This window comes from Gopherus evgoodei, chromosome 1 (genome assembly GCF_007399415.2).
Source record: "Gopherus evgoodei ecotype Sinaloan lineage chromosome 1, rGopEvg1_v1.p, whole genome shotgun sequence".
NCBI classification, from domain to species: Eukaryota; Metazoa; Chordata; order Testudines; family Testudinidae; genus Gopherus; species Gopherus evgoodei.
In genome coordinates, this window is record NC_044322.1 from 323410377 (window position 1) to 323426391 (window position 16015).

General features: G+C 41.8%; 1 protein-coding gene across 3 annotated transcripts in view; it reads right to left on the reverse strand.

Annotated features, from left to right (window-relative positions):
• Positions 1 to 774: 774 nt before the first annotated feature.
• The window catches only part of AASS (aminoadipate-semialdehyde synthase), a 59705-nt gene continuing 44464 nt past the window's right edge, over positions 775 to 16015 (reverse strand). For all 3 annotated transcript variants that reach the window (XM_030549111.1, XM_030549112.1, XM_030549110.1), the window contains 5 exons: positions 11479 to 11574; positions 9127 to 9242; positions 6442 to 6530; positions 3022 to 3198; positions 775 to 1266 (listed from right to left, as the gene is read on the reverse strand). In XM_030549111.1, the coding sequence (XP_030404971.1) occupies positions 1148 to 1266; positions 3022 to 3198; positions 6442 to 6530; positions 9127 to 9242; positions 11479 to 11574 (597 nt within the window). In that variant the 3' untranslated portion in view covers positions 775 to 1147. The remainder of the gene's footprint in view (positions 1267 to 3021; positions 3199 to 6441; positions 6531 to 9126; positions 9243 to 11478; positions 11575 to 16015) is intronic.

The following is a 16015-nucleotide window of genomic DNA, read 5'->3' on the forward strand; positions in this document are numbered from 1 at the left end:
TCTGTCTCATGTTCAGGGGTGTGTGCAGAAATTTAAACTTTGACTGGGGGGGGGGAGGGGGGGCAGAAAATATTCTGTGCCTCCCCTCCCCTTCCCCCAGCAGGAGCTCACTCGTCCCTCCCTCTCCCCCCGCTCTGGCTCCCTCTTTCCTCTCCCTCCTCTCCCCCCCAGCTCACTTTTCCCTCTCTCCCTCCTCCTGTCCCAGCTCCAGCAAGAGCTTGCTCTAGGAGCCCTAGGGCCTGGAGGAGTTCACTCTCCCCACCACCACAGCCCTGGGGCTGGAGGAGTTCTGTGCCCTCGCTGATTATTTGGGGCCCAGGCTCCAGCCTTGTGAACACCTCTGCTCCTGTTGAAGCTGTTCCACTGAGTATAAATAAATCTTCATCAGGCCAGAGAGAATGTGCTTCTGAGAACAGCTACCATATTGGGCCCTGCAGCAGAAACAGGTGGAAGGCGCATAGCTCATGCCTAAGCCCCAGTGGCACTGGAGCACCTAGACTAAGGCAGCTATTTGCATACTCTGACATTTTTAGGCACCATGGGAACTTTACCAAAAGCAATTTTTGCATCTACGGATTTTTTGCACATACAGTTAGGTGACAGCTGTGTGGGGATTGGTGGATCTAAATTTTGGATTTAGGCACCTAAAGTGGCAGTTAAGGCCCTAAATCCTTTTGTGGACCTAACCCTGAGATTTTTCCTACAATAGAGTTCCATGCTTCTATCAATAACATGCTCTCATGTTCTAAAGATATACACCGTGTTTAAAATCTCCTTAGATATCTTCTTTATTAGCAAAGTGTATACTACGAATACATCATTAACGTATTATACAGTGTAATAATGCATTGTAAGGTATGTTGATGGCAAAAGGTTTTGGGGCGCTTTATGATGTGACCTGTTTATCCTGAGCAGAGCCAATTGGCTTCTTGAACAGCCCCCTCAGTTTTGAAGGGAAAAGTGATACCATTTATACATCTAAATATTCATTAGGCCCACATAAAGGCAGGTAGATAATTTTATAAAGGGCATCATTTGTGCTTCCGTCTGTAGGCACAGTCAGTAGTGGGCCCACAATTGTGTACATAAAACTGTAAGCCAAACTGAGATCCTCAAAAAAAAATCAAGCTCAATCTCTTGTCATCAGTTATTGTCTGATAATGCCTTGGGTACTACATACAATGCCTTCTGCTCTAATGCGCTCAAGTATTGGTGCATAGATATTCTTTGTCAATGGAATTACCAGGCCTTTGGCATCAATTTCACCTGAAAGATAAAAAAATGGAAATTACATGACATTTAGACTAATGTGGACTAATTTCTGTTGCAGGTATTGATGCTGCCTGGAGGTGAAAGCAAAGTCAATCTTTATATCAAGAGATACTGAAAACAGAACTTTTTGCACATTTCAAAATGTCTCCAACAAAATATGTTGAAGACTTTCCATTTTTGCCATGAGCGTAAGGTGTGTAACAATTTCTTCCCTTTTAAACCAAACTAAAGAGAGCAAGGTGAAATCAGACTCTGAAAATTTTTCTTCATTTCCAGTTAGCCAATAAAGGAACAGATCTGAATGTGAGGAATTGCTTAGAGGCTACAATCAATAAGCACATGCTTATGTACATATACAGTCTGGGTTAACATTAATGCAGGCCTCAAAAGTTAAATGATTCAGAGGGTGCGGATGAGAGCAACTAGCTTTGTCTGCCTTTAGCCTGTTGTGAGTCAGTATCTCTCTTTGCTGAATGCAACATAAGTTTGCCATCTCAAAGGCCTCTCTTCCCTGCCTAAAACAGTCATTTAGTAACAATAGTCAAAATCTTTTAAGGATCGTTAAGTTTTTGCAAGTGAGCTGAAGCCTCTGAATATCTTGGGTCAGACTCTACAATCCTTAGTCATGCTGAGTAACTTTTACTCACATAACTAGCCCCATTGATTGACAGGATTACTGATGGGAGTAAATATAGAATTTGGTTCTTTGTGGTTCAGCAATCTCTTTGTAAGCCACAGAACGAGTAGGATCTCAGTTTTGAGGGGAAAATGTAATTGTCAGAGGAGAAGCAAGGACAGCGCATCATGCAACAGTAATGCTCCCCTCCCTCTCTGCCTGATCACGCTGAAAAGCACATGATCACGCTGGAAAGCAGTGATAGATGGAGCACAAAGATAGTGACTTTTTGGTTGTGATTATAGGGAAGATTTTGGTTATGGAGAAAGAGTAGCTCCCATTCCTCAAAATGATCTAACATCCCTCCCCATCCCATCTCTCCTTTAACAGGATCCCTGAAAATCAAATCAGAAATTGGTCTGCACAGCTAGACTTGTATTTTAGTTAGCACTGAGTTACTCTGGGGTTTCAGCAGTGGGCCCTAAAACCATTCAGCATAAAGATTAGGAAGGAACCAAATAGGTCATGCAGTTTTCACTCTTAACCCATACTTTGTAGATCAGTTTTAAAGACAGAAAAGCACTTTGGGATCTTTGGATGAAAGCTTCTATGCAGATGTTAGTCACTAATAAGTATCATTAACGTGTCTTTAGTACAGTTGAGATTTTAAAAAACAAAATCAGTGACAAAGTGATTTAAGAAAATCACTAACATCCACCCCCAAAAATAGAAATTAAAAAAAAAATCAAATTTAAGATGATATAGGAACACTTCAAGACTTTCTAAAAGGTGGTTTAATATAAACTATAAGCTAGTCTACACTGGCAGCTCTCTCCCAGCACTACAAACAAACAAACAAACCTCCACGAGGGGCATAGCTACCAGTGCTAGAAGCACAGCACTGGTGCACTGCCTACACTAGCACTTTACAACTCTGAAACTTGCTGCGCTCAGGAGGGTGTCTTTTCACACCCCTGAGCGAGAAAGTTGCAGTGCTGTAGAGTGTCAGTGTAGAGCAGCCCTATGTGTGTATTCCACATTTTCTAAAGGTAGCAGAACATAAAGAAAGGGTGTGAAGCAATTCCCTAAAATAGTTATTGTATATTCATAGTATAGGATGAATAGGCACTTACCATCTAGAACCATCCTAGCAGCAATAGCTGTGGGGTATCCTACAGTTTTAGCCATTGCAGAATATCCTTTATCATCACCATACACAACCAGATTGATGAATTTATCTTCCAAATGGCCAGATGGGTGCTTGATACCTATTTCATTTCTCATAATGATCATATCTCGTTCTCCAGCACCTAGAGAGACAAACCTAGATTATTATGTATCATTTGTGTTATGGTAATGCAGGGCTCAGTTGTGCTAGGCACTGTAGACACGAGAAGATTAGCTGCAAGCCCAAGAGCTTACAAATCAAATGTGTATGCACTCTGATTTATTCTCTTATTTCTGATTAGCCTGAATGGTCACCTGCCAGTGCTAAGAGCCTGATCCTGAACATTTCACATATAAAATAAACCAAGTTAGAATTCTAACAGTTCTCTAATATGGAGATTTGGAGCAAGGGTCCTATTGAACTTACTTGGACTTCATTGGAGACTTTCCTTATTCACATCAGCACAAGTGAGATCAGAATCTGTCCCATAATATTAATTGAAAAGCCATGTAACAAAGGAACATTGTACCTGGCTACGTAACCACAGTCATGGAACCCTTGGAGAAGTAGAAAATTAACCCACAATGGTTCTGAGCGAATATGGCCATTTGACCAGCTAAGCACTTTATAATGTAGTTCTTTTTCTGAAGATGCATCTTTATATGGCAGAATTATTAAATTTTCCCACCTTGGGTTATTTCACATGTCTGTTTAGCCATCTATAGAATGGATACTGTGATTAGTCTTGACCCTGCACAATCCTGAGCTCTCTGGTCCTGATGCTGCAAAGCACTTCAGCACTTGCTTATCTCAAAACATGTGCAATCCCGTTTGCTTCAAATGGGACTGCTCACATTATGTGCTTTGCAGGTTCAGGCCTACACTGCTTTATTTTTTTTCCACAGCACAAACCTTTGGATCAGCTGCATATATAGAATACATAATTTACTAAGTACAACACTAATTTCTATTAGAGTGGAGTTACAGTTCATCATTGCTCTGTGTTAGGCCTACTTTAAGTGATATAAAATCTACACACTTACTCAGATGGCCTGAAAATTTACTGTGCCTCATGGAAGTGCTGAATAGTGTTAGCTGGTCCAAACTTGGATCATTCTAAAATTCTTCTGTTTTGTTTTTGTTTTTTAAACCCACACCTGGGGCTCAAACTATGGCTGTGATCCACCCCAAAATGATGTCAGTCACATGGGATTTAGCACATGCAGCCCCTTGAGATGGAGGATGTATATCGAAGTTATTCAGAGTCAAGTGAGGAAAACAGCTGCAATGAAAAAATCTGAAATGGGATGATCAGATTAGAGCTTTGCTGAAACAGGGTTTGAGCCTTCAAAGGCAAGCATTGTGGCCACTGAACCTGAGCTACACCCATGCATTGTGAATTTGAACTCTAAGCCTGGCAGAAATCTGAGAATGATCAATGGGCATGTTGTTACTCTCTGCCTCTGTTGAAAGGGGTTTTATACTTTTGGGAAATATGTCTTGAGTAGTACAGCTAATATAGAAAGACTTTGAATTTTCTAGGGGTGCTCTTCCAGCATGTGAGCCAGGATCTGGGGTGTCTTGCCCTTGTGGGGGTTCCAAACCCTCTCCCTGTCATCCCCCCTCTGGGCAGTCTGAGCCCTTTTCCCAGATTCTGCTCCCTTCCCACGTCAGTCAGGATCTGCGGAGGACTGTCCCTCTGGGTGGGGAACTGAGAACAGGCATGCTCATACCAAACAATGCTGGGACTGGGATAAAGAGCTATGAGTGGGCATGGCTTGGTACATAACAGAGGCTCACAAGCATTGACACCAGGGTGGGGCTGGGGGGGTGGGAAAATGGGACAGAGGAAGGCAGAAAGGGGAGATGAAAACTTCCACTGAGATGAACAGAGCTGTTCACACATTTCAGTTATCTGGCCATTCTCATTCTGGAAGTGCCGAGTGGTGCTTGGGGCCTTCTCACTCTCTGGTGTAAACTATATTTAATTATTTATATCATGTGGAACAGCTTCCACAGGGGCGACAGAGCCCCACATCAGAAAAGCCCATAGTCTAGTGGTTAGGCACACACTTGAGGTGGAATACCACTTTTCATGTTCCTTCTCATCATGAAGGAAAGCAGGAAACTGAACCTGGCTCCCAGGTGACTACCACTGGGCTAAAAGTTACAAGGGGGGGTGGGGGGTGCATCATCCTATGGCTGTCCCATGTAGTTCGGTGTGCTCTGAGCACCCAATGGATCAGACCCAGCAGACAAGACAGGTGTTTCATCTGCCTATATCCACCTGGTTTGAGGACTGCACTGGGGTTAGATGTGAGATAGGAATTCAGATGTCCTGCTGCCTCAGGTATGTACATACACTGAAGCAGAAACTTAGGCACCTAGGTGACTTTTACAGCTAAAATTGGGTACCTCATGAGTTTAGACAGCTAAGCAACAGCCAAGCGGGGGTGTCTTGGGGATCCCAGCATGAAATTGGCAGCTAAAGTCTTTGTTGAGCAGGGCCTACATGAAGGAGAGAGCCATATAATCACAAGGAAACCTGTCTCCAGCCATTACGATAAAGGCCAGAGTAGCAGCCCATAGCATTTCTTCCCAGCACGCAACCTCAGCAGCATGGAGAAGACGGTCATCAAGATGATTTTGGTTTCCTTACTGCTCATCTGTGCTCTCCAAGGAAGATGAGAACACAGAGCAGAAGTTATCGATGATTGTGTATATACTTGTTCATTAGCCCGTTCGTTTATAAGCCAACCCCCAGATGATTAGGTAAAAATAGCAAAAACTGTATGACCCTTTCATAAGCCGACCCTATATTTCAGGGGTTGGCAAACTATGGCTCCTGGCCCGTTAGGATAAGCCACTAGCAGGCCTGGCTGTTTTGGTTACCTGGAGCGTTCACAGGCACGGAGTCCCTCAGCTCCCAGTGCCCGGGGTTTGCTGTTCCCAGCCAATGGGAGCTGCGGGAAGTGGCGTGCTACTTCGCAGTAGCCACACTGCACCACCAGAGATCACAATTGACTGGGAGATCCTCTAGGATCAACCAGTCGATCGCAATCAATCGGTTGGTGAGCACTGGCATATATAAGCCACCTCCCTGAGCTAAATCGATGGGAGAATTCTCCCATCCACCTAATGCGGTCTACCCCAGCGGTTAGGTCGGTTCAACTATGTCGCTCAGGGATGTGGACTTTTCACACCCATGAGCAAGATAGTGGTATCAACCTAACATCCTAGTGAAGACCAGGCCTGGGAGCATCCACACAGAGGATTTAACAAATCCACTTTAAAATCCATACCTGTACTTAATTCAGATTAATTTTCTTGAGTGTGTGTAGGCAAGACCTCAGTTCAAATGTGAAATAAAAGCAGGCTTACGTACCAAAGGGCAGCTTCAGCTCCATGTGCGTGGCAAGTGCCCCCACAACAGAGTCTGCTATAGGAACTGGCTCATCTCCAAGTATCCCTAACCTGGTGAGAGAGAGACGACAGAATGAGATCATTGCTTTCCTCTGAAAGTTACATTCTACAATACACAAACTGAGGGACAAGGTCCTTAGTGTGTAATTCTGGAAGAGGAGCAATAGGACATCATGTGGAATTTTTACCCTGTATCTATGTAACCGAAAGCACAGCAGGATGGATAAAAAAAGTGATTTAAAAACAAATACAATTTATATATTTTTCTCTTTTGAGAAATAAACCTGTTTAAAATTAAATTTGAAATTATAACAACTCATGTTAAGGCCTAAACTTACTAGAATATATTAAAATCATTTAAAACAAAAAATAAGCTGCATCAAAGAGTCTGCCTCAACATTTTAAATGAGTTAAAGGGTGGTACTTGTTTAATTATAGTGAATCGGGGGAAAAACTGTGTGCCATAATTTTATGTACCACAAAGAAAGAAAGAATCTATTTTCAGTCTTTCCAGTGGAGTGAATGCTGGTATTTACATGTAAATGCAAACGTAAACACCTTCAGTTTGTCGTGTAGAAAAACTTTTGCTTTCATTACTTTTAGGTTCAGTTTAGCTAACAGGAGCAGAGAGAATATTTTCTTCATTTGGATCAATTCATTCAAAGTTGAGAGACCAATTAAAATTTGGGCGGGGGAGGGACACAAAAAACACAAAAGCTTGTTTTTCCTCCTCCCATCTAGAAATAAAAACCAGTTGGGAGATAAGATCTATGAATTCTACAACTTGAAGAACATGCAGCCAGATTTTCAAAGCTATCAAGGTGCCTAAAAAATACACACCTTGGTGTATTTAGAAAAGAAAAGAAAAGAAAAGAAAAGAAAAGAAAAGAAAAGAAAAGAAAAGAAAAATCTAAGCAGGGAAGGCACCTAACCCCCACAGATTTCATTTAACCTGAAAACACCAATAGGCACCTATCTGCAACTTCAGGCATCTAAATATCTTCAAAAAGCTGGCCCATGGTGACCAAAAACAATCAATTTACTAACTGAAGTTCTTTTGTTTAGTAAATCAGTCAGTTTGAAATGCAAAACATTTTTGATAACCTTTTCTTGCTTATGTATCCAGAACACTTAAGGTAGTTCTAGTTAACACAAAGCAATTTTTAAAATGCTGTTTTTGTGCATTTTTGTATGAGTTCTACCATAAAACAACATATTTTAATGGCTATACCAACCAATGAGAATGAACCTTTAGGGAAAAAAAGTATATGCAAAACTAGATGAACACTGATCATTTAAATCGAGGTTTCCTGCTTGCTGATTTAAATCAACCCATCCTGCAACTCAACAGGACAGGAGCCCAGAGCATCTCTAGGATCAATTCCAGCAAAAGTTCATCCATATGCACAGTCTACAGCATAGATGTAATACTAGGTCACACTGCCGCAACAAACAAGACTTCTAACACCTTGGCAAAGCACTGTACGAGCTACAAATTAAAGTCATGCTACATATCATCCATTTGTCAGCTGGGGAAAAATGCAGGCCCAGAAGAGGAGCGACTTCCTGAACGTGACTCAGCATGTCATCAGCAGAGCAGAAAGAGATTAAGTTCTCCTGGTTGCTAGTACCATATCCTAGCCACTGTGCTGCCTCATCTTGCTCTTTGGTGTCACCATGAAGTCAGACATTACTAATTTTATCATTGACAAAGGTTAAGATATATTTTGCAAAGAAACAGAACAGAGTACATGAACCCAGTGACAATGCTCCAAAAACACTAAGAAAATGCTAAGGAAATATTTTGTGAATGGCGTTGCATTGGCAAATATTGAATTCCATTAACCCTCACCCCCACATACATCCCTCAAGATGTGTGTGGGTTTCTTTTTGTTAAAAAACTTAATAGTCAAAGCATACAACTAAACAGATAGCTACATAAAAGCATTAGTCCCTTTGAAAAACAGTCAAAAACCATTAACTCCCATACACACTTTAGTGGGGAGGGGGGGGAAGAGGGAAGAAGGGGCAACAATTATACAAACAGAACTAAACCAAAGTCACATTAACTTAGCGCTGAAGTGGATGTTGTGTCTGATTTCCATTTTCTATAGCACCATATTTTAGCAAAACACATTGAGCATTGAGTATCAGTTCCCTAACACTCCAAAAGGTGGTGCTGGGGACAAATTTTTGCTGTCTGAAACTACACACTTCTTTTAAAACTTAAATGCATCCTTGTCGTTCTAGAAGACCTCTCCATTAGATCAAAGCATTGCTAGTGGGATGCAAGATCATCACTGTGTCAATCGACTGTTTGTTAACTACAATGCAAGGAACCCAATGGAATGTTCCTAAATATTTTAGAGATCTCTAGGGTCAAACTTCTCAGTTTTCTAGAAGTTTAATAAAGGGGGCTCTGTTCTGAAGCCTATCCCCATGCAACACATTCACACATGTAACAACTGCAAGATCAGGCCTTGCCAAACATTTGTCAATTATCAAAACACAGGTTTAAAAGTAAAGTTTAGAGAAAAACTCTGAATGACTATGTTTAGTAAACCCTAACATTCATGTTCTGGGCCATATACTTGGATTCTAGGAAGGCTTTCTTAAAAAAAAAAGAATCATAACTGGAATCTCCTACCATTCCACTGCTTCCAGCTGACTGTTGTCCTGTTCCAGTTTGTTGTAGATTGCGTCTCTAAGGAGAGCAGATTCGGCAGAAGGTTTGAGTCCAAGCAGCTTACACATCAGCTCTTTCTAGTTACAAAAAAATTCAAATAGCAAGTTACTACCTGCAGTCTTCTCATACCCCTGGGTATGAGAAGAGGATGAACAAGCTAATCTAAAGGTGCGGATCACAGAGGACAAGTGAATCTCCAGGGTTTGCGGGAGAGGAGAGAGGACGGTCTCTGCTTCAGGGAAGCAAGGGTAGGTCAGAATTCTAAAGTGCAGTGAGAGCCAATTGCCCCTTCTCCATACTGCAGGGAGGGAGAAAGGGGATGGGCTATGCATGTGCACAGACATGGACAGTCTCTCCAGCCAGCACTCTTTCTGAACTATCTGCCTCTCCTGGGTCCTGCTCCCTTGCAAAGCAAGGGAAGGGGGGCATGGGTACGTGAACAAACAAAAGACAGGGGAGGAGGACAACACCAAACACAGAATTGCTTTATGATAAACTGGTGACAAATGTCAGAGACCAAGTGTCAGAGGAGCCAGAGGTTCTCTGCTTGGCTGGGGGGTTCTTAAAGCCGGTGAGAGCTGGGGGAATCCCATTTAGAAGGGAGGAAACAGACTGGTGAGGTGAGCAAGACCACCTGTTTGGGGGCAGGTCATCAGAAGACCAAAATTAACCCCCATGGGGTAGACACTTCAACTTACAAAAAGAAGGGGAAAAAAGGACAGAATAGTGGCAGCCTGCCAACAGCCCTGATTTTAGTCATCTCAAAAGTTTCCCCAAAAATCCCTTCCTGAGAGGTGTTTAAAAGTTATAGGGGCTGAATATATTTTTCAGTCATGTTAATTATTACTTGCTCCATGTTCTTTCAAACATATAATAAGGGAAGCTGTAAAGCAGGATTGTCATCTGGCATTTACAAAGTCAGTTCAGCAGCAAGCCTCAAGCTGTGACCTCGAAGATTGTACAAGAGAAGTGAAATAAAAGGAAAAATTCTTAAGGCATCACAGGAGAGGACAGCTCTGTCATTAATACACAGGGATAAAATTCATTCAATGGCAGTGTTGCCATTTCTCATGCTATTGCAAGTCCTATGACAGTTGGCGTTTTCCTTAAAGCCCCAGATCCTGGAGTCACGGTCACCAAAAAAAAAAACCCACACACTTGCAGAAAGTGAACATTTGTGGGTGGCTTTTCAATCACAAACCCTTTTTCCATAAAAAATAATTTACAGGAAAAATTTTCAGCCAGGCAGGCGTCTGGGCTCTTAGGATGTCTACACTGCAATAAGCCACCTGCAGCTGGCCTATGCCAGCTGACTTGGATTTGCAGGGCTTGGGCTAAGGGCAGTTTAACTGCGGTATAGACACTTTGGCTCGGGCTGCAGCCTGAGCTGTAGCACCCTCTCACTTCACAGAGTCCTAGAGTCCAGGCTCCAGCCCACGCCCAAATATCTACACCACAATTAAACAGCCCCTTAGCCTGAGCCCCAGTCAGCTGGCACAGGCAACCCACAGCTTTTTAATTGCAGTGTAGACATACTCTCAGAGGTCAAGCCTCTAATTGTATCTTTCTTAGCTACCCCCATCCCCAGTTGACCTTGTCCTACATTCACAGGCAGCTTTGAACAAAAGGAAAAAAATACATTGCAGACCAGTCCTTTAGCTAGAGTAATCAGCGTAGTCCCCGTGACCTCAACGGAGCTATGGTGATTTACACCAGCTGAGTTTTACCCTTGGGTGGCAGTTTGCAGATGACAAATATCAGGAGAAACGTTTAGGAGAAAAACTACATGTAAACTTAACAAGGGAAGAATTTGCAAAACTGGTGGAAAGGAAGACAGCAGAGGAGGAGGGTAGGACTTGAAAATATCCATCAAGGAAATTAAACATATGCACAAGGATATATAGAATGAAAGTTCATATATTCGTATGGGCAACCTGCATCAGAAAAGGCTTGTAAAAGCAATTCCTTGGCACTGATAGGGGGTGGAGGGGAGAGGGAGTGTCATGAGGAAATAAAATGCATGCTGAGAAGCCTCTGGGTTTGAGAGGATAAGAACGGCCATACTGGGTCAGATCAAAGGTCCATTTAAGCCCAGTATCCTGTCTTCCAACTGTGGCCAAATGTCAGCAGCCAGTGAGAGCTGAATTATGAGCGATAAAGGCCATTAAGAATTCAACCTCCTTACAAACAAACACAGAAGAACAGAACTCAACACAGGCTTCCCAGAGAAAGCAAATCCCAAACCTGACAAACAAAAAGAGATTAATGGAATGAAGGAAAGCAGAAAACCAAAATAAAATCCTACACACTTACCCAGGTTATAGGTGGTGCTGTTGAGCTAAGCAAAGGATAGGGATCTGGGTTTATTAAACCTAATTTCACAAAGCCTCCCACGGCTTTCGAATACCCCTAAAATAAAACAAAGGTAGCTATAAATGCTGCACATTGCAAGTCGATGCTCAGGTGAATATTTACATACTTCCCACTACAGTCAGACGAGGACAAACAAAGCCATGATTAATATTACGCACATGGGAAGACTGCAACAGTCAGATGTGATGCCAAAGGGGGTTTAACTTCACTGCCTTCCCCACTCCCTCACTCCTTTCAATATGCTCTTTAGCTGCAGAAGAAATAGCTATCCCTTCCCCCACAAGTAGCATTGGTTCAACAGATCAAAGAGTTCAGCTGACGAGTACCTTTCCCAAGGAAAGCTTGTCACAACCGCTCTGCTGGCCAATAGCTAAATTAAAGACAAAGGACCCGATTCTGAGCTCACTCACCTCCAATTTTACATCAGTACATGCGCTGACAGTGGATTAACTCCTGGTTTACACCATAGTAACTAAAATCAGATTTGGGCTCAGAATGCCTAGGGTATAAACATGGCACTCTTCCTCCCAAAATATCAGAGCTGCCAATAGCACAGAAACGGAATGCATTCTAAGGGACACTGTTAAGGTTGTTAGGCCTTTGCAATAAAAATTTGACTGGTTTGAGATTATTTTTTTTTTTTAAAGCAAACAAAAGCATGTTTTAGTCAAAGGTTTTCATTTAAAAAAAAAAAACAAAAACAAAACACCAAACTACTGCTTCTTGATTCTCTGACATTAAAAGTCTTCATAAACAAAATGCTGCTCCATTTGTAAATTCTTCAAAGCAATTGGATGTTAATTACTATGTAGACAGCACAGGACGCAGGAAAGACAAGAACCCAGGTTAACAATAAAATACACTCCCATAAAGGGCTAATTTCATTCAGAGCATCCTCCACAGTGGCTGGCACAGAGAAATCACATGGGCACCATGATCTGCAGTCAAAGGGAAGGTCTACAATGCAATAAAAACAAAGCCATGGCTGTTACTGGCCTGGGTCAGGTGACTTGTGCTTGCAGAGCTCATCCAGGCTCTGAGACCCACTTCCCTTGGGGGGTTTCAGAACCTGGACTCCAGTCAAGACATCTACACCGCAATTTTTAGCCCTGCAGTCCAAGCCCAGTGAGCCAAAGTCAGTTGATCCAGCCTCTGAGAATCCATGCTGCAGTTTGTTTTTACTGTAGTGTAGATATACTCATACCCATAGAGACTACTTCAGACATTTCTGTTACAGGACTTAATTCCTTACCTACTTAAGCTTAGATCCAGATAAGCCGCTCTTAAACCAGTTTTCATGTCCACATAATGGGACTGCTCTGATTTAACTGTCAGTGCAACTCGTGTGTAGAGAAGGCCTTACATTCATTTCTAAAGTTTATGCTCGTTGCTAGAGGTTGAAGTCCACTAGATACCCACAGGACAGATTAAAGAAAAAAAAGCAATACTGCAAGCTCTCCTACAAACCCCTGCCAATGTATTTCAGTCCTAAAATGGAGGGACCAACTCCCTGAGATAAGTAATGCAGTCTTCACGGCCATTCACATCTTCACCTCACAGCTGAGAATATCAATTCATGCCAGCTAAGCTAGTGGATATTTTTCAGTTTGTTTTTTAAGTTCACCTTTATCCACCGGGAACTAGATTTAGACCAACCATCACTTAGCATTTAAAGTACCTAATAACCACAGTACCTACTCAACTTAAGAATGGCCGTAGCGGGTCAGACCAAAAGTCCATCTAGCCCAGTATCTGTCTACCGACAGTGGCCAATGCCAGGTGCCCCAGAGGGAGTGAACCTAACAGGCAATGATCAAGCGATCTCTTTCTTGCCATCCATCTCCATCCTTTGAAGAACAGAGGCTAGGGACACCATTCTTTAACCTTCCTGGCTAATAGCCATTTATGGACTTAGTCACCATGACTTTATCCAGTTCCCTTTTAAATATTGTTATAGTTCCAGCCTTCACAACCTCCTCAGGCAAGGAGTTTCACAAGTTGACTGTGCACTGCGTGAAGAACTTCCTTTTGTTTTAACCTGCTACCTATTAATTTCATTTGGTGACCTCTAGTTCTTGTATTATGGGAATAAGTAAATAACTTTTCCTTATCCATTTTCTCCACATCACTCATGATTTTATATACCTCTATCACATCCACTCTTAGTCTCCTCTTTTCCAAACTGAACAGGCCTAGCCTCTAATCTTTCCTCGTATGGAACCCTCTCCAAACCCCTAATCATCTTAGTTGCCCTTTTCTGAACCTTTTCTAATGCTAGAATATCTTTTTTGAGATGAGGAGACTACATCTGTACACAGTATTTGAGATGTGGGCGTACCATGGATTTATATAAAGCCAATAATATATTCAGTCTTATTTTCTATCCCCTTTTTAATGATTCCTAACATCTTGTTTGCTTTTTTGACCGCCTCTGCTCACTGCATGGACATCTTCAGAGAACTATCCACAATGACTCCGGGATCTTTTTCCTGACTCGTTGTAGCTAAATTAGCCCCCATCATATTGTATGTATAGTTGGGGTTATTTTTTCCAATGTGCATTACTTAACATTTATCCACATTAAATTTCATTTGCCATTTTGTTGCCCAATCACTTAGTTTTGTGAGATCTTTTTTAAGTTCTTCACAGTCTGCTTTGGTCTTAACTATCTTGAACAGTTTAGTATCATCTGCAAACTTTGCCACCTCACTTTTTACCCCTTTCTCCAGATCATTTATGAATAAATTGAATAGAATTGGTCCTAGGACTGACCCTTGGGGAACACCACTAGTTACCCCTCTCCATTCTGAGAATTTACCATTAATTCCTACCCTTTGTTCCCTGTCTTTTAGCCAGTTCTCAGTCCATGAAAGGACCTTTCCTTTTATCCCATGACAGCTTAATTTACGTAAGAGCCTTTGGTGAGGGACCTTGTCAAAGGCTTTCTGGAAATCCAAGTACACTATGTCCACTGGATCCCCCTTTTCCACATGTTTGTTGACCCCTTCAAAGAACTCAAATAGATTAGTAAGACACGATTTCCCTTTACAGAAACAATGTTGACTATTGCTCAACAGTTTATGTTTTTCTGTGTCTGACAATTTTATTCTTAACTATTGTTTCGACTAATTTGCCTGGTACCGACATTAGACTTATCGGTCTGTAATTGCTGGGATCACCTCTAGAGCCCTTTTTAAATATTGGTGTTACATTAGCTAACTTCCAGTCATTGGGTACCGAAGCCGATTTAAAGGACAGGTTACAAACCTTAGTTAATAGTTCCGCAACTTCATATTTGAGTTCTTTCAGAACTCGGGTGAATCCCATCTGGCCCCGGTGACTTGTTAATGTTGAGTTTATCAATTAATTCCAAAACCTCCTCTAGTGACACTTCAATCTGTGACAGTTCCTCAGATTTGTCACCTACAAAAGCCAGTTCAGGTTTGGGAATCTCCTTAACATCCTCATCCGTGAAGACTGAAGCAAAGAATCCGTTTAGTTTCTCCGCAATGACTTTATCGTCTTTAAGTGCACCTTTTGTATTTCGATCATCAAGGGGCCCCACTCATTCAGCAGGCTTCCTGCTTCTGATGTACTTAAACATTTTGTTATCTTTGGAGTTTTTGGCTAGCCGTTCTTCAAACTCCTCTTTGGCTTTTCTCATTACACTCTTGGACTTAAGCTGGCAGTGTCTGTGCTCCTTTCTATTTGCCTCACTAGGATTTGACTTCCACTTTTTAAAGGAAGTCTTTATCTCTCACTGCTTTTTACATGGTTGTTAAGCCACGGTGGCTCTTTTTTTAGTTCTTTTACTGTGTTTCTTAATTTGGGGTATACATTGAAGTTGGGCCTCTATTATGGTGTCTTTAAAAAGGGCCCACACTGTAACAAAGTCATTTCACAGAGGCCTTTAAAATATTATTAGGAGCTTCTGACCAATATAAACCATACTTGGACTTAGAAGGTGAAAAGTTCCAATATATCCTTCACTAACTCCTTGAGACATTTCTGCCACCTGCTTTTGCACAAAGACAGAAAAGGACCAACTCAATCCTTTTGGATTATAATGCAGTGAAATTTTCATGACCCCGCAGAAAAACCATTTCACACCACACCACCTCATTCATGTCCACAAAATGCCAAAAACAAATCCCTGTGGCATCACATCAGAGGAAGATGAGCAAAAGAGAAAGAAAGGGACATCAATTTATTCTTAACATTCACAATAACTAGCTCTAATTTTCTGTTTTTAAGAGAGTTGGACAGAGGGAGTGCTTTTTATTATTATTTTGCTTTGTGCAAGAAGAGTTTTCCTTTGGGATTTCATCAAAAAAAATGCAAGTTTCAGGAACCATCCCTGTCAATTTCTTAAAACATTTCTCCCCTGCACTGTTGGGGGTCAGAAACCCATGCAAATTGAATAGTCAACTATCTAGGGAAATGGGGGAAATTATTCTTGCTTCTTGGACACAGCAAA